This window comes from Parus major, chromosome 23 (assembly GCF_001522545.3).
Source record: "Parus major isolate Abel chromosome 23, Parus_major1.1, whole genome shotgun sequence".
In the NCBI taxonomy this organism is placed as follows: domain Eukaryota; kingdom Metazoa; phylum Chordata; class Aves; order Passeriformes; family Paridae; genus Parus; species Parus major.
In genome coordinates, this window is record NC_031791.1 from 3071461 (window position 1) to 3097141 (window position 25681).

General features: G+C 44.2%; 2 protein-coding genes across 8 annotated transcripts in view; one reads left to right on the top strand and one right to left on the bottom strand.

Moving 5' to 3' along the window:
- Positions 1 to 9428, top strand: part of TFAP2E (transcription factor AP-2 epsilon) — a 22196-nt gene extending 12768 nt beyond the window's left edge. Inside the window, exons 4-8 of one of the 2 annotated variants that reach the window (XM_015649309.3) lie at positions 1043 to 1261; positions 3671 to 3899; positions 4114 to 4232; positions 7180 to 7321; positions 7873 to 9428. In XM_015649309.3, the coding sequence (XP_015504795.1) occupies positions 1043 to 1261; positions 3671 to 3899; positions 4114 to 4232; positions 7180 to 7321; positions 7873 to 8161 (998 nt within the window). In that variant the 3' untranslated portion in view covers positions 8162 to 9428. The remainder of the gene's footprint in view (positions 1 to 1042; positions 1262 to 3670; positions 3900 to 4113; positions 4233 to 7179; positions 7322 to 7872) is intronic. The other variant, XM_015649311.3, reaches the window with a different exon arrangement.
- The window catches only part of PSMB2 (proteasome 20S subunit beta 2), a 23184-nt gene continuing 5917 nt past the window's right edge, over positions 8415 to 25681 (bottom strand). Inside the window, exons 4-9 of one of the 6 annotated variants that reach the window (XR_004500124.1) lie at positions 23347 to 23509; positions 21654 to 21703; positions 18802 to 19002; positions 15980 to 16036; positions 15769 to 15877; positions 8415 to 11567 (exon numbers count right to left, since the gene is read on the bottom strand). Coding sequence is in view for 2 of the 6 variants with exons in the window: in XM_015649312.3 (XP_015504798.1) it covers positions 20665 to 20772; positions 21654 to 21703; positions 23347 to 23509 (321 nt within the window). In the remaining 4 variants the exon portion in view is untranslated. Of the gene's footprint in view, positions 15878 to 15972; positions 16037 to 18776; positions 19003 to 20531; positions 20773 to 21653; positions 21704 to 23346; positions 23510 to 25681 lie in introns of those variants that run through there. The other 5 variants (XR_004500125.1, XR_004500123.1, XR_004500122.1 and 2 more) reach the window with 5 other exon arrangements.

Sequence of the window (25681 nt, forward strand, 5' to 3'; positions counted from 1 at the left end):
ATCTGACCCCTCTGACTCATGCCAGTGCTCACCTGTGTCCAGCCCACCTGCAGCATCCCCAAGGCAGGTTAAAATGCTTCACAGTTTTTGAAATCTGCAGCCAAGCTCACCTGGATTTAGAAGTAGCAGGGTTAATCTGAATAAACAACACTTCCATGGGAAAAAACCCTCTCAGGAATGCCAGGCAGTTTAGGAAAAGAGAAAAAAAAACCCCAAAAATCTTTAGGAGGACAGAGTGAAGCAATCAAGCATCAATAAATAATAATTGATAAATAACAAGAACATATAACAAAGAGGACTTGCACTCCCCAGGAGTGCTCTGAGCACCTATTAAAGGTCTGAGGTCTCCTTCTACCCCTTTCTTTGGCTGAATCAACCCAAACTCCCATTTGTGCCCTGCCATTTATAGCTTCCTGGGGTGGGCCAGGGTGACCCAGGGGTACCCCATCCCACTCACCAGGCAGGGCTGGAGGGGTGCTTGTTTGGACACCAGCATCCAACCCTTCCTCACCAGCCTTTGTAGTGTGTTGGTCTGTCACTGTATGCACTGTATGCACCTCTGGGATGAGTTTCTGCTGAGAAGGCCATCTTCCATGGTCAGGGGTGGAACCTGAGCCTGCCCAGGCTCCTGCCAGGGGGATGAGCTAGGGGAGAGCTGGGTCACTGTGGGAAAGGTGATATCCTACTCTGCCAAAAACGAGTGTCAAATGAGTGCAGTGACGTGATGTGGCGTTTCTATCCCCAGCTGCAAAGCACCACATGGGTCTCAGGTCCTTCGCTCGGGCACAATGACACTGCAGGCCCCCCACTCACGTTGGGGCTGTTCAGCACCTCAAATCTCATCCTGCAGACCCATCACTGCTCCAAAGGGTCGCTTCTCTGTGCCGTAGCCGGGATGAGCCCTCGGCACGAGGCAGTGGGAGCAGCACTGAGTGCTTCCTGGCTGGGCTTGGAAGGGCGCAGGGGGTCGGCACCGGGGCATTGGGCTGTCGGCCGCGTGCTGGGCGCCCGCACTGCTCTCATGCTTCCTTCTTGTCTGCAGGCTGGCTCAGGTGCTCCGATCACCTGCTGCTTGCGGGAACAGGAAAGCAGCAACTGAAGATCGAGGGGGACTTTTGGTTTACTCAGATGACAAGAGACAATTTTGGTTCCCCAAAAGCCAAGGAAACAAAGCTGTCAGGCTTTAATGGTAGCTTGTCTCCCTCCTGCAGCATGTTTATGGGCAAACAAGCTGCAGATCAGACCAGGCAAACAGCAGCAGGTGAGGCTCAATAACAATAATTCATGATTAATGGCGAATGTGGCTTTGTTTATTCTTGTTGTATTGAGGCAACGCTGTCTAATGGATGAAGCACTGCTGCAGGACTCCGGGGCCCGGCTCAGCTCCCAGCACTGCTGCCTGCTCCGTCCCTCCCTCCCATCCTGTGTGCCCCTTGAGGGCACAAACTCTATGTGACACAGGAGCCCTGTTCCACACCTGCATGTGCCCAAAGTGATGGGGTTGTGGCCTTGGCTGAGGCTTCGAGGCAGAAGAGCAATGCCAAAATCCACGCTCAGTGCTGGTGCCTGCCTGGTTTTCTTGTGGCACAGAATTGGGCTGACCCAGCTGTGCTGGGCTTTACCCTTCACAGCAGTGGGCTGCAGGGCACAGCTTTCCAGGGCTTTGTTTCTGACAGCATCATTCCTAAAACCTCCAGTATGTGTTTGCCAAGTGTTGTGTCTCCATGTCGCACATCAACACCATCCTTGCCTCCCTGTCACTGCCTGTGGGGTGACTGGCTAGCACAGAGTTATGTCCAACCATTCTCCAGCCCAGCTTTCCATAGGCTCTGGTGTTAAGTCACACTGGTACCAGCTGCATTTGCCTCCTCCCCAGCTGCTGTGTGCCATGGATGTGTGGTGAGGCACGATCCCTCTCCCTGCATGGCTCTGCTGTCCCTCGGGTGCACAGGTCCCCGGCCACGCATGCGGCTTGAGCGCAGCCACAGCATGAATGCAGGCATGCACAGATGTATCCAAATATAATCCAGTTTACAGAGCACAGCAGTTGTGATACTACAAGCAACGCCTGCTCTCCAGGGATGTCTGGTTTGGGGGTGGCCCTTTCTGCAGCAGAACCCAATCGCTGGGACCCTTCAGGGCCTCCCACCTCAGCAGCTCTGCACGGATATTTGCAAACCATGCTCTGACTTTTGATTTTAAGGGATCCCCTAGAGACTAACCTAACCTGTTGTGGGACTGCGGAAGAAAGCTTTGAAGTTGCTCCTTCCTGGAAATAAATCTGGTTTCCTATGTCTCAGGGGGATGTTCCTGTGTGTGTTCTGCCCTGAACCAACCTCAGTCATGGCAAACACTGACCACAGGCTCCAACAGGGCACTGGTGCATCCTACCCTTTGCTCCCTGACTTTGTACAAGTTTTGTGCTGGGAGGAAACTCCATGTCTTTCAGCTCCTTTCCATTCATCCCTTAGTCTTAAAACATGAGTCATTTTTATGTAGCATGTGCTGATTTTTATTGCCATGCTAGCAAGTCGTTGAGCTGGATTTACAATATGCCGATTGTAAACACCCCCTCATAGGTCCAGTCCATGTATCCTCCCTGATTAATCCTGGGGCTTCTGTTTCATTTTGGGCATATGTATTTCCTTTATAAACCATGGCATTCACTCCTGCATTACTTGCAGGAACCATCTGACTGTGGAACAGACATTCCTGAGGAAGCACAAAGAATGCCAGGGCTGAAATGATCTTTGGATTCTTTAAAAACCTGGGGTTTTTTCCCCCTGAGTTAAATTGGTATTAATTTCGGAGCATAAAAGCCAAAGAGATTTGGCACAAGTCTCAGCCACAATTTTAACTTATAAACCTTTATTGTATCTAAGAACATTTCTTATGGAATGACAAATGGGAAAACTGAGCCCCTTTGTCCCGGTGTGATGCCATAGGCCCAGTGAGATGCTGCAGTAACCAGTGCCTGCATAACCTTGTGTTAATTGACTTTTTCCCATTAAGCAAAGGGAAGTTTGTGCTGGATTAATTGGGTTTGATCTTCTCAAGCTTCCTTTAAGCCAGGGATGATGAAAGTTTAGGGCTGTGGCTATTTGTGGGGCTAATCCCAGAACTGAAGGCAAAGAAACTCTTTCCCCTGGTTCCCATGGGCATATCATGAAAGCACAGCTCTCAGCCAGCCCAGCAGCTCCTGGGTTTGGGACAGGGAATGGTGGTGTTGGCTCAGGTGGTTGATTTCTGCCTGGTGGGATGCAGCATGTGCTGGCACAGAGCTGCAGCTGAAATCCCTGGAGAGGATCGGCATCCTTGTCAGCAGGACCAGCCACGTTTTGCCCGGCCACCCACCTCCACAGAGCACCCAGAGGGGACAGGGAGGGCAGCTGGTCACATGTCCAGCCAGCGATGCTGCAGACAATCCTCAGCCTTCCAGAAGACCAGCCCAAACCTTGGCTTTAATTACAGCTGGGCTGGGAGGTGTGGGCAGTGTACAGGCTTCTTCCTTTCCTTTAACCTTTATTTAGTTTGGTTTCATCACCCCACCTTGCTTCTCTCATTGAGGAAAATAAGGAACTAATTAGACATCCCAGCATCTGTGCTGCTGCCTGGAGAGTCTGGTCTCTCAGCCATGGTCTCCTCTTCTCTCCCTCTTCCTTGTTTCCAGTGCCCATCCCCTCGAAGGCCAATGGCACCACCATCTCCACGCTGTCCATGAACAAAGACGGCCTGATTGGAGGGGTCACGAACCCCAATGAGGTTTTCTGCTCCGTGCCTGGGCGACTCTCTCTCCTCAGCTCCACTTCCAAGTACAAGGTGACGGTCGGGGAGGTGCAGAGGAGGCTCTCGCCCCCCGAGTGTCTCAACGCCTCTCTCCTCGGCGGGGTGCTCCGCAGGTAAGCTGGCCCAAGAACCCCAAGATCTGTGTTCAGCAGAAGCTCTTACCTCAGATGAAGAGATGAGAAATTCTGGTGTGTGGTACATTAAGGAATAGTATTTTCACTGCTTTTTCTTCTTTCCTTTCAAACCTCAAACCTTAAACTAGGATTATGATTATTTTAACATGGATTACATGGAAATTTATTTTCCTTCTTTGTTTTCTCTTTTCAGAGCTAAATCAAAAAATGGAGGCCGGTGTTTAAGGGAAAGGTTAGAGAAAATTGGACTAAATCTACCTGCAGGAAGGCGCAAAGCTGCCAATGTCACCCTGCTCACATCCCTTGTGGAAGGTAAGAGTCTCTCCCTGTTCCCATGGAGGGTGGAGTGCTGAAACTTCCAACCCCTTAACTTCCAGCTTTCCACAAACCAGAACACTTAAAATATGGAGTGGTCATCACTGAATGAGCATGTCAATGTCCCTGGGTAAGTCTCCACATTGATTCAAGGATGTGTCCTTTTAAATGAGCAGACTCTTGGGAAGGCAGTGAGCAGAATGCAAATGAAACGAAGACAGCAAATGTCCAAGAAAATGTCCAAGCGCGGTTGCCCTGCCTAAGGTAGGAGGTTGGAATTGCATGATCCTTAAGGTCTCTTCCAACCCAAACCATTCTAGAACTCTATGCTTCCATGTCTGTTTTCCAAAACTCAGCCATTTCTGTTTGATCAGATGTGGCCCATGGAAAAGGCATCCTCATGGATGCCAAGCAGGACTGTGAGCATCCTCCTGGCTGGAGCTCAGGTATCCCTCATTTCTTTGGGCTGGTTTTAATAGTTGGGTCACAGACACCAAACACAAAACATAGCCTGAATAAAGCTGCCAAGAATTTCCCAGCTGCTCCGCATCCCCGTGAGGCCACCTATGGCACAGCGGAGCTTTCGACCACACCACCCTCGGGCAGCATTCCAAGCTCAGGTCCGGGTCATGGCGCCTGTAAGAAGGAAATGCCCCATATGTAAGTCCTTCCCTCCTCCAGGAAATGAGTGAGACACCATGGAGATGTCAAACTGCTCTGAATTTTTGCAGGTGGAGCTCAGGTGTGTAGCAGCCACCCTCAGAGCTGTGGAAAAGGTGCTGCCCTGGCAGGCAGAGCCCTGCCCAGACATGTGAGGTGCCCCTGCCTAACTCAGTTACTTCCTCCCCTCCTACTTCTCTCCACCATGGAAATGATGATGTTGCCTCTGCATCCTGGGAGAAAAGCACACGGGGATGCAAACAAATGGAATGACAGCTCTGCCCCCTCTGAGCTCAGGAATCCATTGTGTCTGTGCCTGCGCGGTGCAGGCAGCTGCCTTCGGATCCTGAATAGAAGATCATCTCCATTGTCGACAGCAAATTAAATGACCTGCTTCATTAGGCAGAGGTTGTTACTCAGGGCAGTTGGTTCGTGCTGAATGAAAGGCTGATTTCCATGAAAATAAAAGAAAGAAAAGAATGAAGGAAAGAAAGGAAGGAAGAAATGTACAGTTTGATTTCAAGTGGCTGCTGATGTTTTGGTTTCTGCTTCCTGGTCATAGCAAATAGGAGTGATATCATGTGTGTTTGATGGATATAATTTCCTCCTGTTTGTAAGCATGATGGAAGCAGGGGATGTTCCACCCAGAGCAATGTGGCACACACAAACTGGCTTGTGCCCCTCTGGCCCAAACACACTCTTTCCTGAACATTTGCTGATTTGGCTTAATTTGTTTTCTCCCCTCTGCCTTCCTAAGGTCTAATTCTTTAAAAGAACCAGTGTCTGTGTTTGAGTGCTAATGGAATACTTTTTTTACACCAACCCACAGCCACTCATACATAAGGGAAGGATGTTCCTGGAGAACCCAGGGAGCACCAGGTAGAAACAGCTCTCTTGGGAGTCCTCACCTTGTATACCAGGCACTCACCCTCCCTTGGGCAAGACAGCACCTCCAGCCTGGACCCAGGGGAGCAGCAGGGCTGTATTTCCTCTCCAGAAACATCCCTAAGCTCTTGGAAGGAGGTTTGCCCTCAGCCAGGCTCTTGCTGCCCCTCTGCCCACCATGGCCCTCTGTGCAATCTCCTGCAGCCTCTCCTCCTCAAGATCTGGCTCAATGTGTCTTTAACACTAAAGCCAGAGTGCCCTGTCCCCCCTGGCACCTCTGTAATCCAGCATCCAAATTGCTTTTAAAAAACATTAAAATGTGCAGCCACTCACACACTCATGGAAGAAATATATCCTGGCTCCAGCCCTGGCTCTGATCATGAGGTCACTCAGCTCTTTATTATTATCCCAGTGTCAGTTTTTCAGCAGTTATTCCTTTTTGACTGTTTTTTTTTAATGCACAAACAACTGCAATTCTGATACTTTAGGTTTACATTATTTGCTCTTTCTCTGGAGGAGGAGATAAAGTGGGAAGTACTGTTGTTATGTGGGAAGCAGGGACACTTTCCTATAACAGGGCTCCACAGACTGAGCTCCAGGAGCCAGGCAGGCTGGGATGGGATCTGGGTTAATGCTATTAGGATGGATGGCCTAATACATGTGAGCAGCAGGGGGGCAAGGCAAATTAGCTCTGCCTGCCCAACTGGGATTTCGGGTGTTGGGCATGATCAATTGCCATCAGCTCTGATTACTTCCACGGGGATGCCTGGAGATGGATCAATTCCATCAATGGGTGGGCATTTCCATGGGGTGATGGATACGCTGCCTGCACATCCAGCCTGAGGGCCCCTGGGCACTGTGGGGGATGTAACCCCCTTCCTCCTGCCCTGCCTTGTCCAGCAGTCATGGGGCTGAGGTCACTCTTTGACCCTCCAGTCTCCCTTTCAATCTCTTCTCAGTTTGGAGAGGCCAAGCAGGAAATTTGTGAAGAAGTAGGGAAAGATTCAGCAGGGGATGCTCCCAAGTAAGAAACGCCTCTGCTATTCTTCTTTGCAGAAGGTGCCCAGAGTCACACCTCATCCTGCTCCAAGGCCAGCAGTGTCTTGATGCTTTTGTGAAAGTAGTAAAGGAAGGACCCAGATGCTGTTTAGAGCTGACCCTGGCTCACTTGGCCCACACAGACTAATTGCCTTACAGATAAGAATAAGAAACTCAGTGGTGTTTCTGCAGCAAGAGATGAAGGTGGGGAGAGCTCTTGGGTGGCCACTGAGACAGGGAAGGGCCCCAGTCCTACCAGAACTGAGTCCCAACAGTGAGATGGCTAAAGCTCTGCAGAAGTTCCCAGTTCCCTGTCACACTGATGTTGGCACAGTGCTTATGTTCCTCTGTCCTCTCACAGGTGAAGCTATTCACCTGGCTCGGGATTTTGGTTACGTCTGCGAAACTGAGTTTCCGGCCAAGGCGGCGGCAGAGTACCTGTGCCGGCAGCACTCTGACCCCACAGAGCTCCACACCAGGAAAAACATGCTGCTGGCTACCAAGTGAGTACAGAGGGCAACGAGCCACTGGTGCATTCGGCATCTGCAGCCCGGGAGGGCAGCATTAGCCCACAAACTTTGCTCTTCTGTGGGGAAGAAATGGGCTCACACTGCAGGAAGGTGTCCAGCAGGGGTAATGGCCTGCATAGATTGAAGGGTTTGCTCCTGCATGGGAGAGGGTAACCCAGCCTCAGGGAGCATTTTGATACTGCCTCATGTGCACTTTCAAAGCTGGAGCAGCAGCAGTGGCTCCAGTTCTGCACTCAGAGGCTTCTGCCAGGCTAAAGACAAAAAACTCCCAGTGGAGAGGTGGCTGCTCAGGCAGGAAGCAGGAAAGGAACCCCAAAATACATCCAGAGAAGTTGTGGATGCCCCATGCCTGGAAGTGTTTAATGCTGGGTTGGATGAAGTTCTGAGCAACCTGGTGTCCACACCAGAGGGTTTGGAACTGGATGATCTTTTAGCTCCCTTCCAACCCAAACTGTTCTATGATTCCATGTCTGTGTCCTGCAGCTCTCCACATGCATGCTAGTGACCAAACCTCTCTTTTCCAGGCAAATTTGCAAGGAGTTTACAGACCTGATAGCCCAGGATCGCTCTCCGCTGGGGAACAGCCGTCCCTCGCTCATCCTGGAGCCCGGAGTCCAGAGCTGTTTGACTCATTTCAGCCTGATAACCCATGGCTTCGGGGGCCCGGCCATCTGTGCCGCCCTCACTGCCTTCCAGAACTACCTGGTAGAATCCCTCAAAGGGCTGGATAAAATATTCATGAACAGCACAGGAAACGGGCATACGACTGGGGACTCCAAAGCATCAGACAAAGAGGTGAAGCATCGGAAATAACAGCACTGCCTCCCCCAGTGGGAGCTTTCCCTGGGCACCAGCGATGACTCCAGGGGGAAGGGTGACCCAGTGCACCGTTTTCTAAACTGCTGACTTCAAACGTGTGAGGAAACTCATAAAGCAAACAAAGAAAAAGCAGGAAAAAAGAAGACTTAAAGAATTTAAGAAGAAAACAGTGCTAATGAACGTAGTGGGATTGAGAGAAGCCAGGCTGATGGCTTTGGGGTTTTGCCTTTTTTTTTTTTTTTTGTAACATGGATGGAGAAAGCCAAGTCATGTGCAATTTGATTTTATTTTGCTTTTAAAGAAACCCATAGTGAAATCCTTCTGTGCTCAAGGAATTTGTTCCAATTGAAAAACTGAGAGGAAAGAGCAAAAGCCTCATCAGTGCAAGACCCAGAGCAGGAGGAGCAGGAGCAGCCAAGGGCAGGGGGACGGAATCCTGGCTCTACCTGGATTTATCTGCTGGTTTTGAGGCAAACACACAGGAAACCTTCCCATTTCCCCACCCACAGCCCAGCCCTGATGCCAGGCCAAGGAAAATTTCTGGCAGAACTGCTGTGGATTTAAAGCAGATCCAGGCTTTGTTTACAGCTTCAAACTCAGACTCACTGTGGATTTTCCCGTGGGCTGAGGAGCCCCAAGCCACGGCACGAGGCAGGAACAACCACACAGCTGATGAGTCCCAGGGCAGGACTGAGGGGAGTCCCCCTGACTGCTGCCCTCCTGGCTGGGGATAAGGCAGGTGAAGTTAAACCCAGGACTAAATAAAATCCACAACCTACAGATAACAGCATACAAGTTTCTAAAATTAGATATAATAATAGTAAATAAAGCACAAGGAGCAGAACTTGAACTAGGCCAAACTGAACTGCTAAATCTGTATATATTTATTTATGTGTAATTAAAATCTGAAAGTTTTAAAATGTCCAGTGCAAGTTATTTATATCAAATTGAGTTGGGTTTTTTGTTTTGCCTTTTTTTGTTTGTTTGTTTTGGGTTGGGTTTTTTTCTTTTGAAAGATGAAAATCTTTGGATTTTTTGCCATTAGAAATGGGAATGAAGTTTGGATCCACCAAACTGTAGCATGGACAAGCTAGGCTGTGATGATGATAACTCTAGAGGTTCTGCAGGATTTTGTACTTGCTGTTGTTTCTCTTAATGCTGCAATAGATGTACAACACCCACACTACAATGTCATTCTCATTCTCTTAATAAACCTCTTTTTATTTGAAGAAAGCACCTCCATCCTCTTTGTGAGAAGGATCCTTTGCCTCTGTGGTTGTATCTTAAAAGGGATTAAATAGTTTGTTACACGGAAATTATATAAAATTGCATAGATTTAAGAAAGAATTCTCCAGTTTCATGGCTGGGGGTTGAGTGCTGCCACAAACAGAGCTCAGGAGCTGGTGTTCCTGCCCAGAGTCCCCAGCCCTCACGCTGAGCCAACTGGCGCCAGTGGAGATGAATGAGTTTGCTGATGCTTCAGAACTACCCAGGGTAGTCAAATCTAAACCTGTCTGTGAGGAGCTGCAGAAGGACCTCATGGTATCAGTGATAAAACAGAAGATAAAACAGCCCCACTGATCTCCAGGAAATGAAGCTCCAAATTAGTTGTGAGCAGGAGTCTGCAGCAGCACCTCATACTCCCAGAACTTAGAAATAAACACGATGGGAACGGTCAGAAAAAGGATCAACAAAGCAAAAACCAGATTATGTCACATGACATCTGTGTGCTTGCCCTGTGTTGCTCTGTCCTGAATGGCACTTACAGATCTGGTAAAATCCAGCTGGTAAATCAATGGGGAACTCAGGTGGGAGCAACTCCCATGCAAGGCAGGACCAAGAGCTGGACCAAGGAGGAAGCACATGTGCAGGATGTGACAGAGGTGTGGAAAACAATGGGATAAAAGAACACAAACAGGGAAAGATGACACCAAACCAAGAGATTGGACACCCATGAAATGGTCAGAAAGCACGTTTAAGTAAGTCTTACCTGCCTCAGGTAAGAAGCTGTGACTTTTCATGGGAACAGATGTAAAAATGACTTTTGACACAATGGAAGAGGGTGATTTTAGGGAGCCTCCTTGCTGTCTTCACTACACATCCTTGCTCCTCACAAAGAGGCAGATGGAGGGACTGAGCTATGGCAGCACTCCCTGCATTGGACCCTTCTCAGAGCTGCACCCCACAGGTTTCTCTGGAGGTGCAGAATAGGCTGATGGTAATAGAGGGAAAACCTCAAACAGTCCCGAAAGAGACCACAGGAGGTTTGAAACACAAACCTCCATTTCAGGAAAGTGTGAAAGGAAACATTTAATGTCCTAATAGAATCTGTGGGGATGGCTCAGCATCAGAAACTGGCATCTAAATATTCCCTTCAAAGCTTAGAGAGGCATTAAAATATGGAAATGGATTGGAAACATCCCTTGGTATGAGGTTTGTGAAAGCAAAGACCTAAATGACGGGCTCTGCAGGTCTGGTTTTGCTCTGGACCTTCCCAAAGAAAGAATCAAGAAACAAGGAGGAATCGGGGAGCAGAATGGAAATACTACACATCACATCAGAGGCTTGTTTACACTTCAAAGTCAGTTTGGATAATGTAGGGTGTGAGCCAAAAGCACAAAAATTATTCCTATTTAAAATTATTCCAAAGTAGGAGCACCCTGTTTTGCATCAGCATAATCCACATTTAAATAGATTATGATAAAGGAGAGTAAGGTGCTTTTGTGCTACAATACAGGTTTCCCTACATAGAGTTATTTAGGATAACTATCCTGAAATAATTCCATTTGCAGACATCCTCTGGTGCACGGTATCAGAGCAGAGCAAGTGACGCTCCAACACAGGATGAAAGTGTGTGTGCGTGCACTGTAATATCCAGGCATGAAATATCATTTCCTAATTTAATCACATTATGCAAACCTGGCTTGGCTGGGGCACTTTGAATATCAAGGAATTCTTAGACACAGCATGGATGAGCAATGCAGACAGAGAATCAGGATCTGCCTTCAGTAATTACATACCACATCCATGGGGTGGACAACACCTCCCTCCTCATTTTCCTTTTTGGGTACCTTCAAGTCTATGGAATGTTTTATGAGGAAAAGTCTGGTGCCTGAAAGGCCAGGACATCTCCAATGACCTGTGAGTGGGAGGAAGTTGCATGATTTGGATTCACTTGTTGATCAGATGCTCAAGATGAGTAACGGACACACCACATAGGAGCAATTTTCTAAAACATCAAGACTTCCCAAAATTTTGGACATACTCATTCCTGCAGGCCCACAGAGACACTTCAGAAGAGTCAGGGGTCGTGGAAGGCCAATTCTTGTCTGTACTGGAGTCTCCTCCCAGCTCTCTGTCAAACAAGACCATCCCCTGACATGTCCTCTCCCTTTCCATCCTAAGAGAAAAAAAAACATTTTACACAATTCCAGGCTCAACCCTGGTATAAATTCCCATGCTGATTACAAATCTCATTGTGGGAAAATACATAGGATTGTGTCAACAAATAAAAATAGATCCAGACTCAGGGTTTCTACGGTTGTTACAAAACACGCTGGAATTTTAATTCTAAAGGGGAATGAAACAAAAAAAAATAAATCTTTTTTGGATTAATTTTGAATGAATTACAAATCTAGGGAAACCACATACTAATCCTTGACAAGTGAAAAAGAGAGAAACTCTTCAATCCCTAAGAGTCAGCTGTCCCAAGGGCAAACCAAGGGTAACATGGAGCTGTGACTGTGCTGCATCATTAACACCAGGGAACAGAGGTTGTGTTGGAATTCCACACGGCTTTGGACAGACTAAATAATTACCTTTAAACAGGCACCTTAAAAGCAACAGGGTAATAACAGCTCTCGGTGTGAAACAACCCAATAACCAGAGTTTGCTGACCTGTAGTTAATGCATTCCTTCCTATAGGAGAATCCATTAAATTCCCAGCTTTACATGTGGAATCCAAAGAGCCACACAGCCAGTGAGCAAGGTAAGTTTTTCCTGGTGGTGCAGCTGAATCAAAGCACCAACACTGGAAACATTTTCAAGTCACACATTAAAATAAATGTTTTTTGTGAGGGTGACATGATGCTCCTGAGATTATTGGTGTAGACTCTGCTCTCCCTGTCCATGTGCAGGATGTAGAGCCTTCATGATCCAAACACAGTTGGCAGAAAGAGTCTGACCTAGCCCTCAACCAGAATGCAGCCATGCTGAGCCACAAGTTATCACTTTGGTCTTCCCACCTCAGCTCCTTTATATGGAAAATAATTCCTACTGTGGCTATCTGAGCATTTCCAATAGGATACGATAAATAGCAAATATAATTCCAGAAACTGAACATCTACCCAAACTTTGCCCCCATAATCATGGTGCTGAAGCATCCCAGATTTTTTCCAAGGCAGGAAATATTATGACAGTGAAGTCCTGGATGGTTCCTTTGTATGTTTTTATACTGACATCCTCAGATGCTTCTAATTTGATTATTTTCAGCAGAGAAAAAGCTAAATTCCTGAGATCCAGATGGATTTCTCATCAGGATACCTTTGTTTTAGTAGCAAAGGTTATAGCCAAAGAAAATGTTAAATGGAGACAACTCAGCTTTTTTTGGGGTGTGAAATGAATTCAGAGAAAAATCAATTAATTGCTCCAAGCCAAGAAGTTCTGCAGCACCTCAAGATGTGTCTGGATGCTGCAGCTTCTCACTTGACAATGTCTCTGCTGCGCAAAAGTGTCTTAAATTCTTATTGAGTTTTTCCACATTTAGAACTTTACATTCACTAAAAAATCCCCAAGACGCAGCATTTTCTTGGTGTAACTGAACAACTTGCGCCCAACAAAAAATAACGGGTCCATCATCTTCCTCTGGCCCAAAATTCCATGTGTTCTCTGTGATTCTATGTTATCTCACACAACCGAGAAGTTTCAGCTAATTCTGCAACAACATCTTGGATTTATCCTTAAACACATGCTATAAGTAAATCACACATTCTTCCCACAGGACATTCAAGGTCTTCCAGTCAAACTTTTCCTTTGTCACATGCCTGATCAAAGTGGATCCATGGATTCTTTTATTGGATGAGATTCAGAACATCAGTGGCTGAAATGCTGAGTGCCTTTATTCAGGAATTATGAGAGTTTCACCATATGTTGAAGACCTCATTGGCAGCTGCATGGCATTATGACCAGATTCCTGTGCAGATTGGGTATTCCAGGGATGTCGCTTTTTCAGAGAGATTTTTTTTTTTTCTCAGCATGCAGCAAAAACTTTCAAAAAAAGGAGCAATTCCTATGGAAACATTTTATCCAATCCAAATATCTGTCTCTGTTTCAGGAGGGTTATGTTTATGTTCCCACAGTACCTTGTTGTGCCATCAAACATCAAATCCTCATTGTATTAGACCCTGTGCTCAAATGTCTTACCTGCAAATTTCTATTTCAGTAGGTAAGTTTACAAAGGAAACAGTTACCTGCACCTCATTGAAAACAGATGTGACACAAAGAGCTGAAGGGATGTGGGGAGTTTAGGAAACGGTTTGGATTCAACCACAGATAAATCAACTCGAGCATCATAACTACAAAAATCCCCCAACATTTGTTTCAACAGTCTGTTTTAAAGATATAATCAGTATGTTTATAATTTTATTTCCAGTGATAAAAAATTCTCCTTTCAGAATCTCTGTTCTACTTCACTACCTGCAAAAACATTCCAGCAGGGAGGCAGGACACAGAGGGTGCAGGCACTGCTGAGGAGGAGAACGCTAGTGGAAGGGCCAGTTTGCTCAGTTTGGACTATGAAAACAACCTTTCTTACACCCTCTTGGTAATGTGCTGCTGTTTTGCCTCTTAAATGGACCCTGGCACCACAGGGAATTATTTCAGCCCAGGCCTCCCACTCCTGACCCATTTTCATTTCATTTCCTCTCCCAGTCCTGTCATATGGCAGCAGCACATTATGCATTATATATTACAGATTATGGCTTTTGGAGTTTCCTGCTAATTTGGTCATCACAGAGATCCTCCAGGAGCACACAGTAATCACCATGAGAGATGAGACCTGTCCTGTAGCACAGACAGCCCTGGCTTGGCCCCATTCAGGTTCTCTTTGTGAGGAAGATGAGATTTGGCACAAAACTTCTTGAAAAAAAAACTTCTCCAAAGTTCTCCAGAGCAAAAACGGGCACAGGGCATCCACAGCCCATCCTTGCCTTGTCAGAGCACAGGGCAAAGGGGAAAGTTTCAAGCAAATTGAAGCATTCAGCTCTCCCCAGGAAAGTGAGGAAGGCCCAAGAGATGGGAAAACCCAATGGATCATCTTTCAGAACATTTGGCATATGGACCATTTAGAGAATACAAAGGTCTTACCTGGTAAAGCAGAAAACTTAGCTGGAATGCTAAAAAAAATTAAGGAACATTTCTGTTTTAAAGCATTCCTAAAAAAAAAAGTTGTCAGTGCCTTTGAACCTGCTGAGCCAAGGAGTAATTCAGAAAATCTTGTGAGGAAAAATAGCTCCGTTCAGCTCAGCTTGGGGCAAAAATGTTTTCTACCAATTCCATGTGTTAATAAACTTTTTCACAGCTTTTGAACATAAAGAATCTTTTGCTTTAGTACCCTGTAAATTTTGATGCAAACATGGAAACCAAAACTGTAACTGTGTGGCTTCACAGCTCCTAAACACATAGGAAGGGTCAACCTCAAATCCTCTCCTGGCTTATGTGAACAGGGGACATGGAGCTCACACAACCAGCCTTCCCCTGGTTCATCACAGCACATCAATCCCAAGGCAAAAACCAACACAAAAACCTTGGACTATTGGATATGCCCAAGCAAAGCCCCCAGCATGACACCCTAGGCAGATTTCTCATGTGCATTGAGTGAACACTGTAAGACAAATTAAATCAAACCCCTCTTTTAATTCTTCTCTTCTTGAAGGTGTCCACTAAGAATTATGTGAGTTTAAGGATTATTAAAAAAAAAGAAAAAAAGAAAAAAGAAAAGAGAAACAGGTTTAAACTGTATAATTTTAAATCAGAGAAAGTAAGGAATAAGTAAACCCTGGAAATCCTTTCATATCCCAAACTCAGCCTTGCCCAGTAACAAAATTTTCAAATATACAAGAAACTGCTGTCCAAAAAAAGGAAAACCACCAAATGAGCTGACAGCTTTGGAAATGTTTTCCTAATTCTCATGTCAGAGTCTGGCTATGTACTTTAAAGTTTCTGATTCCCATATAATCCAATTGGGGGCATTTTAATTACACAGACAAGTGCATTTTCTGCTCCAGCCAGGCCCACAATACCACCCTTGAGCCACAGCCTCTGCACACTGCAGGCTTGTTGGGAGGGAGCAAATGAATGGGTTGTGATATCCCACATTCCAGACCATTGCAGACTTTGCCTGATTTTTTTTTTCTTCAGCAAATTTTCTGTGGGATCACAGAAAGTCCTTTGAAAACAGTACCGTGTGGTGCAGGAGATTTTCCTCCCTGGCACAGCTGCTGATAAAATCTTGTGAGCATCCTCATTGCAAGCACACAGCAGTAAATGTCCAGAGTAGCTCTGCAAGGGAGAATTGTAATATCCTAAAAAACCAGAAGACTTACCTTAACTTCACATCCCTGCTTGTCAGTGCTTGGACAAACTAGGACAGGATGGATTCCAGATATTCTGGAAGCTGTTGGGTTTTTGGCAAGTCACTGGCTATCTTCCTTTCTGAAAATATGGATAATTACCTGTTTCACGGCACAACTGCCCAACATTTGTGAAAAACAAAGTAAGAATCTTTCAAGGGAAGGAACAACCCTTACATCCCACCTGCCTGCTGGACAAGGCTCTGGTCCTCTCTCCTTGAGTTCTGTGACCACAGCTGATCTGCAAGGCAGGAAGAGGACAAACCAGTTTGGGAGAAGGCAGCAGCATGCGAGATCACTGCCCTCTGCTGAATCCAGAGCTGGGGAGACACACAGGTGTTCCCTACTACCCAAAAACTCTGGGAGCAGGGAATGGCATCAGCCACGTTCCCAGAGCAACATCTAGCAAGAGGAGATCAAGCATCACTGAGGCCCACAGGTGTTTTGGTGGTACAGCAGCAGGATATTGTCAATAATCCTCAAAATACTGACATAAAAAATTATGCATTTTTCTTTGTCTGCTGCAAATTAACTCAAGTTGATCCACAACTTTCATGTTTGTGCATAAACAGGAGAAATATTTAACAACATCAAGGAAACCTCTACTAAGCAAAAAAGTAATTTAACCAAATCAAAACACACCCAACCAAGAAATCACTTCAGAGGATTCAGTGATTAGGTTGGCCCCACCTTGGAGGGTGGGGTTAGAGTTGATTTATAGATCAAAAATTATACCACACTTGCTGGCATTCAGATAGAGCCATATTTTGATTTTCTCTCTAAAGATTTGATCAGCAGAATTTGGTTTTTCATAAATCTTGCTAACTTCACTGTATTACACAGGAAAAAATACCATCCTGGCAGTTCTGAAACAGACCCTTTTAGACACCCTCTCCCCATGCCCCAGCAGTGAAGAGTTTTCTTTGCCTTCCACAGCTGTCTTGAGTTAAACTATATGAATCAGCTTATTGGATAACAACCTAATTGCAGATTAGCACAGAAACAAAATACTTAAACTGTCACTTTACATTTTCAAGACAACTAACTTATTTTTTTACATAGTCCTCAGCCAGTCAAAGATCTAAACCAACATAGTCAAGGGCATGGAAAATAGACAAGTTGTGTATTTTAATTCCACCATTTACATTTTGCTTTTTTTTTTTTTATCTGTTAAAACAACCGATGTCTGTTTAGCTTGGTCACTGAAAATTTCCTGCGCTAAATTACTGTTGATGGCTGATAACAACACATGGAAACTCTATGTAAGGTTAAAGCCTGAAAGAATTTTAAACAGCTTAAAGGATAGACTTTTTACAAGTAGGATAAATTAATTTTTCCTTAAATATATCCAGTGCTTCACAGGTAGCAAACAGGTTTTTTCCTTCCTTAAATGCCAAGTTATTTAACACAAAAGGAATATTCTGTCCCTGCTTCAGATGGGAAAATGGACTCAACCAAATCCTATGAGCATAACCCTTAATGTCAGCCCTGGCATGGGCTGCCTCTTGGAGGAGCCTACAGTCAAAATTAGAGACAGCAGCAAATAAAAACACATCCTTGGGAGAGCTCAGCCTGATCTCTCCCTTCTGCTCCCACATCTTAACTCTGGGAAGTGACAGCTCCATTTGGTGACAATGTTTCTGCCAGTGACTGATCACCATGAACAGAAGTCAAACTCAGGAACTGTCGAGAATGTGCTGTAGGATTGATCACACATACTTTGTTTCTATTTTTTGTTATTATTGTTGTTATTATTATTATTATTATTATTATTATTATTATTATTAGTACTGGGCAGTCTCACTAATTTCAGGTTTGCACTGAAACCCGTCCTTGCTTGAGGCCATTCACCTCCCCAGGGCTGGAGCATCTCTTGGTATAACAGAACAGGGCTATGGATTTCTTGAAGAAATCCTGGGGAAAGTTAGGTGAATCAGCCTGGGGGGCTCCCCCTCAGCAGCAGCTCCCCATAAAAGTGAATACAGCAGGATGGGAGACAGCTTCACCTTCCAGGCATTTCAGTTTTTGATTGATGTCTCTTCTTGGCTGTCACTTCACTCAAGAAAACTTTCAAGTCATGGAGTCACATTTAGGCAGCAGAACTGTCCTGGCACCATTACAAATTTGTGTGAGACCAATTCCACAAGGCAGCTGAGCTCTGATGGCTCCTCTGCGCCAATGCTTCTGGTCACAGGGAAGTCTATCCCAAAACACAGATTTTCTTCCATGATAAGGTATAATTAACACCAAGAAAAAGCCCTGTGAGCACTGCACCTACGTTCACATTCCTCTTCCAGCAAAGCACAAAACAACCCGATGTGGCCTAAGGCACAGAGAATCTGTAAACTGATCTTTGAGCTAACTCCAGGCTCTGGAGAGATGAGCTGGTGATGATCTGCTCCCCAGGAAAAGACCATCCTTAAACAGGAAACCTAACATGAGAAAAAGGGTCTTAACTCTTTGGGCCCTGAGGCTTTGAGAGCAAAACACACGGTCAGAATTACCAGGCAAGGCAAGGCAGAGCAGCTCACTGTGGCCACAGTGCCTGAGGAACAGGGTACCTTGATGACTACATTCATTTCTCATAATATGAGCCACAAAAATTAGTACAAAGCAGTATTTTCTTGCAGTGATCAATTATTTCAGAGATTTCTTATGAAAGAGAGGCTTGTCATGACAAATACAAATTCTTTTGAAAAGGGATTCCTGGTTTTCAGAGGCTTTAGGGCTAAACTTGAAGCAGGTAAAAAAGTCCTCAAAAATATCTCCTTTGTTAGAGGCTACAGTCCAATCTTATCATGGGCCAGTTCTTTTGTTCCTAGTTTGGAATCAAGGGCTATATTTATTCATTCCTCAAGGTTGCCGCTCAATTGGCTTCAGATGCAACCCCTTGGATCTTCCTTTCCATGGGGGATTCAGATCCTGGGCCCTGCCCTTGGGCAAAACATATGTTCCACTCCAACCTGTATCCAACCAGAGAATAATTGTTTTATGTTTATTAATCACCTGCATTCAAATAGGTGCCAATAAAAACTCCAGGCAGATTCTCTGCCAGGTTCACATCATCCAAGAGCTCCACACTCCAGTTCAGTGTCTGAACAATGAATCCCTCCAATGAAGCGGCATCACTGCTTCAATATGCAGTGACAAAAATACCACATCAGCTCAGCCCCTCTGCAGTGATGAGTTTGAAATGAGACAAGAAACCTGCAAAAACATTCAACATCAGTGGTAAAATAAATTAAGAGATACTGCATTAAGCTAAACAAGTACGTTAATGCAACACAAAGGGGTGAGATTTCAGTGGTAGAACAACACTGACTCTGCTTGTGTTAAATGTGACCTGCCATGAGGAAATTGTCAGGCTGGGAACTGCCTAAGTGAAAACGTTTAAAAGGTTTTCAAGAGATAAAGTGAGTTTCAGCAAAATATTTCAGAGTTCTGTGTCATTGGCCTTAAAGAAAAGCCATTGCAGCCATTGCAGCAAAACCAGCTGTAATTAAACTCATTCTGGGAAGAATTAAACTACAAAGCCTGAGGAGACTCCAGGGAAGAATTAGATTTAAGTAAGAGGCACGGTGAGTTAAGGCACTGGAGCTGCAAATTTCTTCCGTGTCATAAAGCAAGTCTTAGTCTCATACAGTTCTCATCCATTCCAGATGACAGGAATACTTTGACTGACAACTTTGTTTTTGTGAAGGAAAGTACCTTCTCAAACACATCACTGAGGTAAGACCAAAAAGCCTGGACAAATTAACAGTTAAGTCTGTCACTCACCTTTTCCAGCTGAGAACTTGGGTGTTATGCCACAATACACAACTATCAGTCTGCACACAATCCAGTATGCATCTACCTTATTTCCAACATTCTTCTTCTAAGCTTATACAAACATAAAATAAGTACTCAAAGCAATTTTAATGCCAATTCAAGTAGGGTAGGAGTCACACTAAAAACTGTTCTCAGAAGAATCACTTCTGGGCAGACCACAAGTATCAGCCTCATGATAATTATCTGAGGCTGTTCTATGAATGGGGGTTTTATGAGGAAGCAGCATCTTGAGCCTGGATGGATCATCAGGGACTACTCTCAAGAAAACAAAGCTCTAGTTAGCTGAGTAGTTCAAAGATTTATGAGTAGTGCTGCAGTTTCTCACTGAACTGCTATCATGTACTTCTAAATGTACAGACACATCAATTAAGAGAAATCACACAATCAATAGTTTCTATTTAAAATGCTATTTAAATTCTATTTAATGTAGCTATGAACCTACTCTGCCAGCAGAACGCGCTTTCCCAGTAACAGAACCATTGCCAGAGAGTTAAAAGTGTATTTTAAAATCCATTCTACTTGAAAACCTTTGTATCAATATAATTCAAATGAAAAGAAACCAAACAACTATATCAAAAGCAAATTAGGTCTTTGAAAACCTGATTATTATTTTATACAGCAAAGAGTGGTAACATCTTTGAAAATATAAAGTAGATGCTGTATGTTTGGAATGGACCACTTGTCTGGGAGTTGCTGAACTTTAGTGATGAGAGGGATGACAGCACAACGTCATCTAGAAAATACAGTTTTCCCACAAATAAGAAATTTGGAGAGCAGTAAAATCTCAGAAGAGGAAAGATAAATAACCTGAATGTGCTCCCATGAACAGTAAATCAAGTTTCACCTTCATTCTGGAGCAATTTACGGAAATCCTCCCAGGAAGGATCAGTGGAATAAAAAGATAAAACTGGCTATATAAATGTCAGGCTTTATTCGAGCTCCCACTGCAGTACATTATTCGTGTGCTTCAAATGAATAGAAAAGAAAACAAAACCCAAGACAGAACAGAACAAGAAGACTGCTGAAGAAAGATCTCGGGGGTTAGGACTCCACTTTGGCAAGGGGTATATTCTCCACTTCGTGGATGCCCTCCTTGTCAATGAACCGGGCTTTGAAAGAGGGCAGGTTGAGGATGAAGCGCTTCTGAAGCTGTTCAGCAAAGACAAAAAGAGAAGAAATAAGATTCACTCAAAGCTTAAATAAAAGAGGAGAGTATACTTTAAATTTCCATCCTGGCTCTAGTGACCTGAAATATTAGGAACTAGAGTGGGGTTTTTTCACTGCTCAGGAGTGAATTAGTGGGAGTTCGTTGTAAGATGATCCACATTAGACAAGCCTTGGGAAGAGATGAAAAATAGCCAGGCCTTTTAACATTTAAAAACATTTAAGCAGGAAAAGTAGAGTTTTTCTCTATTCTCTATATCCAAACTAAATTTTGGACACAAAGCACACGTATCACAAAGATAGTTCAAACAGGACCTCTTCAGAGCACTTCTTCTTGATGTTACATTCAAATCCATCTCTTAAAAACAAAGATAAAGACTATTTTCCTACAATAAAAATCTTGGTGTCTGAAATGTCTGGAGTCTAATGTTTAAACTAAAATTGGTCATGAACTTTAAGGTCAAGGCTTTACCTCTGGTCTCACTTCATCACAAGATGGAAAAGAATTACTATATACTTCTAAGAGTTCTTAGGTGTAACACAAGACACAAGGATGCTGCAGTATGTTCAGAAGAAACATAAGAGGAAGAAGTCTTGATCAATATTATGTTAAGCATGCAAAAAGCAGAAGTAAAGCAAAGCAATTAAGCTCCAAGTTTATGTTCTGGAGGACATGAACCATGCAAAGGCAATGCAACTGCCTGTAAATCCTTTTCCTCAGTAGCTATTCCACATCTGGCCAGTGCCTATATTACCCTTCTGGCAAAGGCAGCAAGAAACATAAGAGGAAAAGGAACGTATCAGCAAATGAATGCAAACAAACATTCATTTCTCAGGAGCATCATAGCCTGAGTTCAGCAACTCACCTCCTCTAGACATTTTTTTAAGAGCTCCATAGCTTCCTCACGTGTGATACCTGAAAGAGAAAACATCCACAGATTGATTTCATTAGAGGCCATCTCTCTCCACAGAAACTTTTATTAAATTTAAACAACTTTTCAGCTGAGCACCAAAACCTCTCCTTCCCAGCTCACAGAAAACACTTTCCAGATGTCCTGAGGACGCCCTGCACCACAGTGCTCACACCGCAACAAGCCATTGAGAATCAATTTGTTACAGGGAATGGGAAGCATGACGGAATTCTGCCTCCCATGGCCAGGGCCTGGCTCAGAGAAGCTCAGCCACCTCCCTCTCCTACAGTTTATTGCAGCTCTAAATCAGCTCCAGCTGCCCCGGCCGGCTGTGAGTCCAGGGCAGGAGGTGGAACTGGGTTTAGCATGATGTTCCTGCTGGATATGAGCTCAATAAAGGGCAAGACACGTGTGGGATGCTCCCGCTATTCTCACACTTCAGGATAAAATCCAGCCCTCTATAGGGGTGACAAGCCATGACAATGAAGTTCATTATTTTCCTCTGTTCCACAAGTAATGGTGCAAATGGAACAATAGATTGTTAAGGGACATGACTAGAAAACGAACAGGGTCTGTGGGTCTAAAACTTCTTTCTAGGCTTTGTTCCAGACCTGCATCCACAGTTCAGGCAAGTTAAATGAAAATGATCAGTTCATAGCTACATTTCTTGAAGGAGGTAGATGAAAGGATTTCTAATCTGAGAGCAGAGATAATAACTTAAACTCAGCTTTGCACACAGGAGGCAAATAGTTTGTAGCTAAAGCCAAAGATGTCAGATTAACAATACTCTACGCTTTGCACATTTCCTTATCTACACAGGGGGGATGGGGCCATGTTTATTCCTTGGCAGCGGATTACGATTCTAAAACTAAAAGTTTAGACAGGTACAAACATGTACAAGAGTTATTATGAGCAGCTGCCAAAAGCACAGAACTGTGAATCAGTCTAAAATCTCTCTGTTGCCCAGAGAAGCTGTGGCTGCTCCTGGCTCCCTGGAAGTGTCCATAGCCAGGTTGGCCACGGCTTGGAGCAGCCTGGGATAGTGGAAGGTGCTCCCACCCATGGCAGGGGTGAAATGAGATGAGCTTTAAGGTGACTTCCAAACCAAACCATTCCATACTCTGTGATTCATCACCACCACTTCAGAGTGCTGGAGATGATCTTGCTAGGAATATCTTTTTGCTTGAATGTTTTTAACTTATCACACACAAAACCAATCCAAGACATGGAGCAACAGGACCTGGGACTGGCCTCTGAGTATTAATACTCTGGGAAAATGTACATGTCAGAACCAACAGACAAGCAAGAAGATAAAGCTGTCAAACTGTTATTTGTCAAAAGCAGGCTACCAGCTGCCAATGGTCCTGGAAAGTCTAATCATGTTCTAGAATAACTGAAACATCCTTTACTCCCAGTCTGTTATGCTGCAAACAGGGAAGAAGTACTAAGGAGTTGACTAGTTTTCTGTTACCATGCTAGCAAAACCAAAGGCAACCTTTTGAGCTCCATTTATCAAACAAAAAGTCAAGTTCCAATCTGCTACACTGCAGCAATGCCACCTGATTCAGCAAATGTCAGTATCACTGGTTAATAAACTCAAGGCCTAAATTGAAGCAGGAGAATTCTCCTGTCCAGTGGCTCCATTCACCTGGCTTGTAATAGCGGTCAAGGATGCTGAGGGTAAGGAATGCTCCATATCCATGTGCTGCAAAAGGGGCTTTAGCCAGAGCTGCCAGGTAATCCATGTAGTACAGGGCAGGGCCCTCGTGGTCATCGTAGCCAGCCAGGAGAAGGTTCACATGGTAAGGGGTCTGCCAAAAGAAATGATGTTTTTGTTAGAGCACTCACACCAAATCCTTGAATCCTGATTCCCCGTGCACCAGGAAACAGCAGCAGAGCTGATTACCCAATTTTTATCATAAAATGCTACATCAATCCTGTCTGCAGCACACTGTGGGTCTCAAGCTAAAACTGATCAGGTCTTCTGGTAGCATGGACTGCACAAGCAACTAAAAACATACAACTCTTATTCTCTTGAAAACCAGTGTGTTTGGGGTTTTTTTTACAGCTTTCACAGCACACTCAAACTTTGAAAAACTTGAATGCAGTTTTCATGCCAGATTCTTTCACCTCAACATAAAACTTGTGGATTTTTACTGCTGACACGTGAGCACGTGAACATTTTGCAGTTTCTAAGAACTCTTTGTTCATTTAAGCTGCTCTTTGCTCTCTTCCCAGTCCCCCTCCCAGTGAGCATGGCCCGTCTCAGCACATATGAAAGCTCTCACACAGTGCAGTTACACACAGTGTCCTGTTCACTGGCAATTTGGATTTTATTGCATGTACCAAGTTTAATATTTGGCAGTTTGCTCCATGTTCTGGGTTTAGTGTTCCACCATCATGAATAAATCAGACATCTCTTCTTCTCCTACATCTCCTTTCAAGATCTGTATTTTGTAAGACCATGAAACACACACACACTGTATTATTTTTAAATATAGGATCAGAAAAAATTTTGGTATTGTATGTATTTTTAAAATCAACTTTTGTATATTTCCAGTATTTCCATATCTACACAGTGTTTCATATTATATTAATAGTACTAACAGGATATCTCCAAACTGCTGGAAAGCCTGGATCAACAAAGCAACAAAATAAGAAAAAAAATGATGATGCAACTATCAGATTAAAAAAGCAAACAAAATTTCACCCTAAAGCCAAAACATTAACTGCATCATAGGAAAAGCTCATTTTGATACTCAATACAGTAAATTTCCACACACAACAGAAAAAAAAAATCACACACCACTATATTGTTATTTTCAGACAATATAAAAGAATCAAGCAGGCTACAGTTATATATAAAATATCACTTTAAATTGTGTGATTTAATCTTCAAAGCATCCAAGAATATTTGGAAAGAAGTTACCATGCAGCTGTATTGGTTTAATTAGGCTGTATTTCATCATTTATTTATTCTGAAATATCACACAAGTTGAGCCATGACACAAGATCACTCAAATTATTGTGTGACTTGGAATTACCAACATTGGCATATGTGACATACTCAACCATAAATAAATGGTGTTATACAGACTTAAACCCATCTGTAAACTCATTTTCAGTTTTAAGTTCTCCTGCTAATGGTGTCTGAGACTTCTTAAAACTCAAATGTAAATATTTATCCCCCATGCCTTATTATTCTAGAAAGGATTTAAACATTAGCTAATATACATGATCTATTTACTACTTCCATGATTATAAATTAAATTTGCAGCGTAACACCTCGATGCTGGGACTGGAATTCCATGTACATCTCAATCCTTTAGTCCATTCCAAAGGCAGCCTTCCTTCAGTTCTGTAACTCAGTCCATGCCAACAACTCTCAACTCTTTAAAAGGCTGGTGTGGTTAAAGGGTCATCCAATGAGTGATGACTGACACTCCAGGACATTATTTTTAGCCCTAACTTCCCTTCCTACAGAAGCACCATTTCTTATCCCAAGTAGCTTTGCAGTTGGTGCTGTTTGATTTAAAATAACGACAGCAATTAGAAGATGTGTGAAATTGTTCAGAATTTACTGCTGAAGAGCACAGTTGTGCTAAACAGCCCAGCCCCAGCTCAGTGGCGACACAGCCCCGTGACATCTGGTGGAAGCCGAAGTCACAGCGAGGGGGAAAAGGTGGGAGCAAGGACGCTTCCTGCCAAGTGTGGACATGGGGAGACGAGCTGAAAACTGCCTTTGGAATCCAGCCAGACCCTGTCACCTACAATTAAACAGCATCACAACCAGAGACTGAACTTCATCACCTTTGGAGGACAGGGGCTTGTTTTTCCTATTCCCACACACACACACAACCTTGGCAGTGACTTCAGTGTACTAAACCCTGCACTGGATTCAGCAGATGAACCAGATGAGGTGCTGGAATATTAACAACAGAATCCTGGAATGGTTGGGTTGAAAGGGACCTTAAGGGACCATC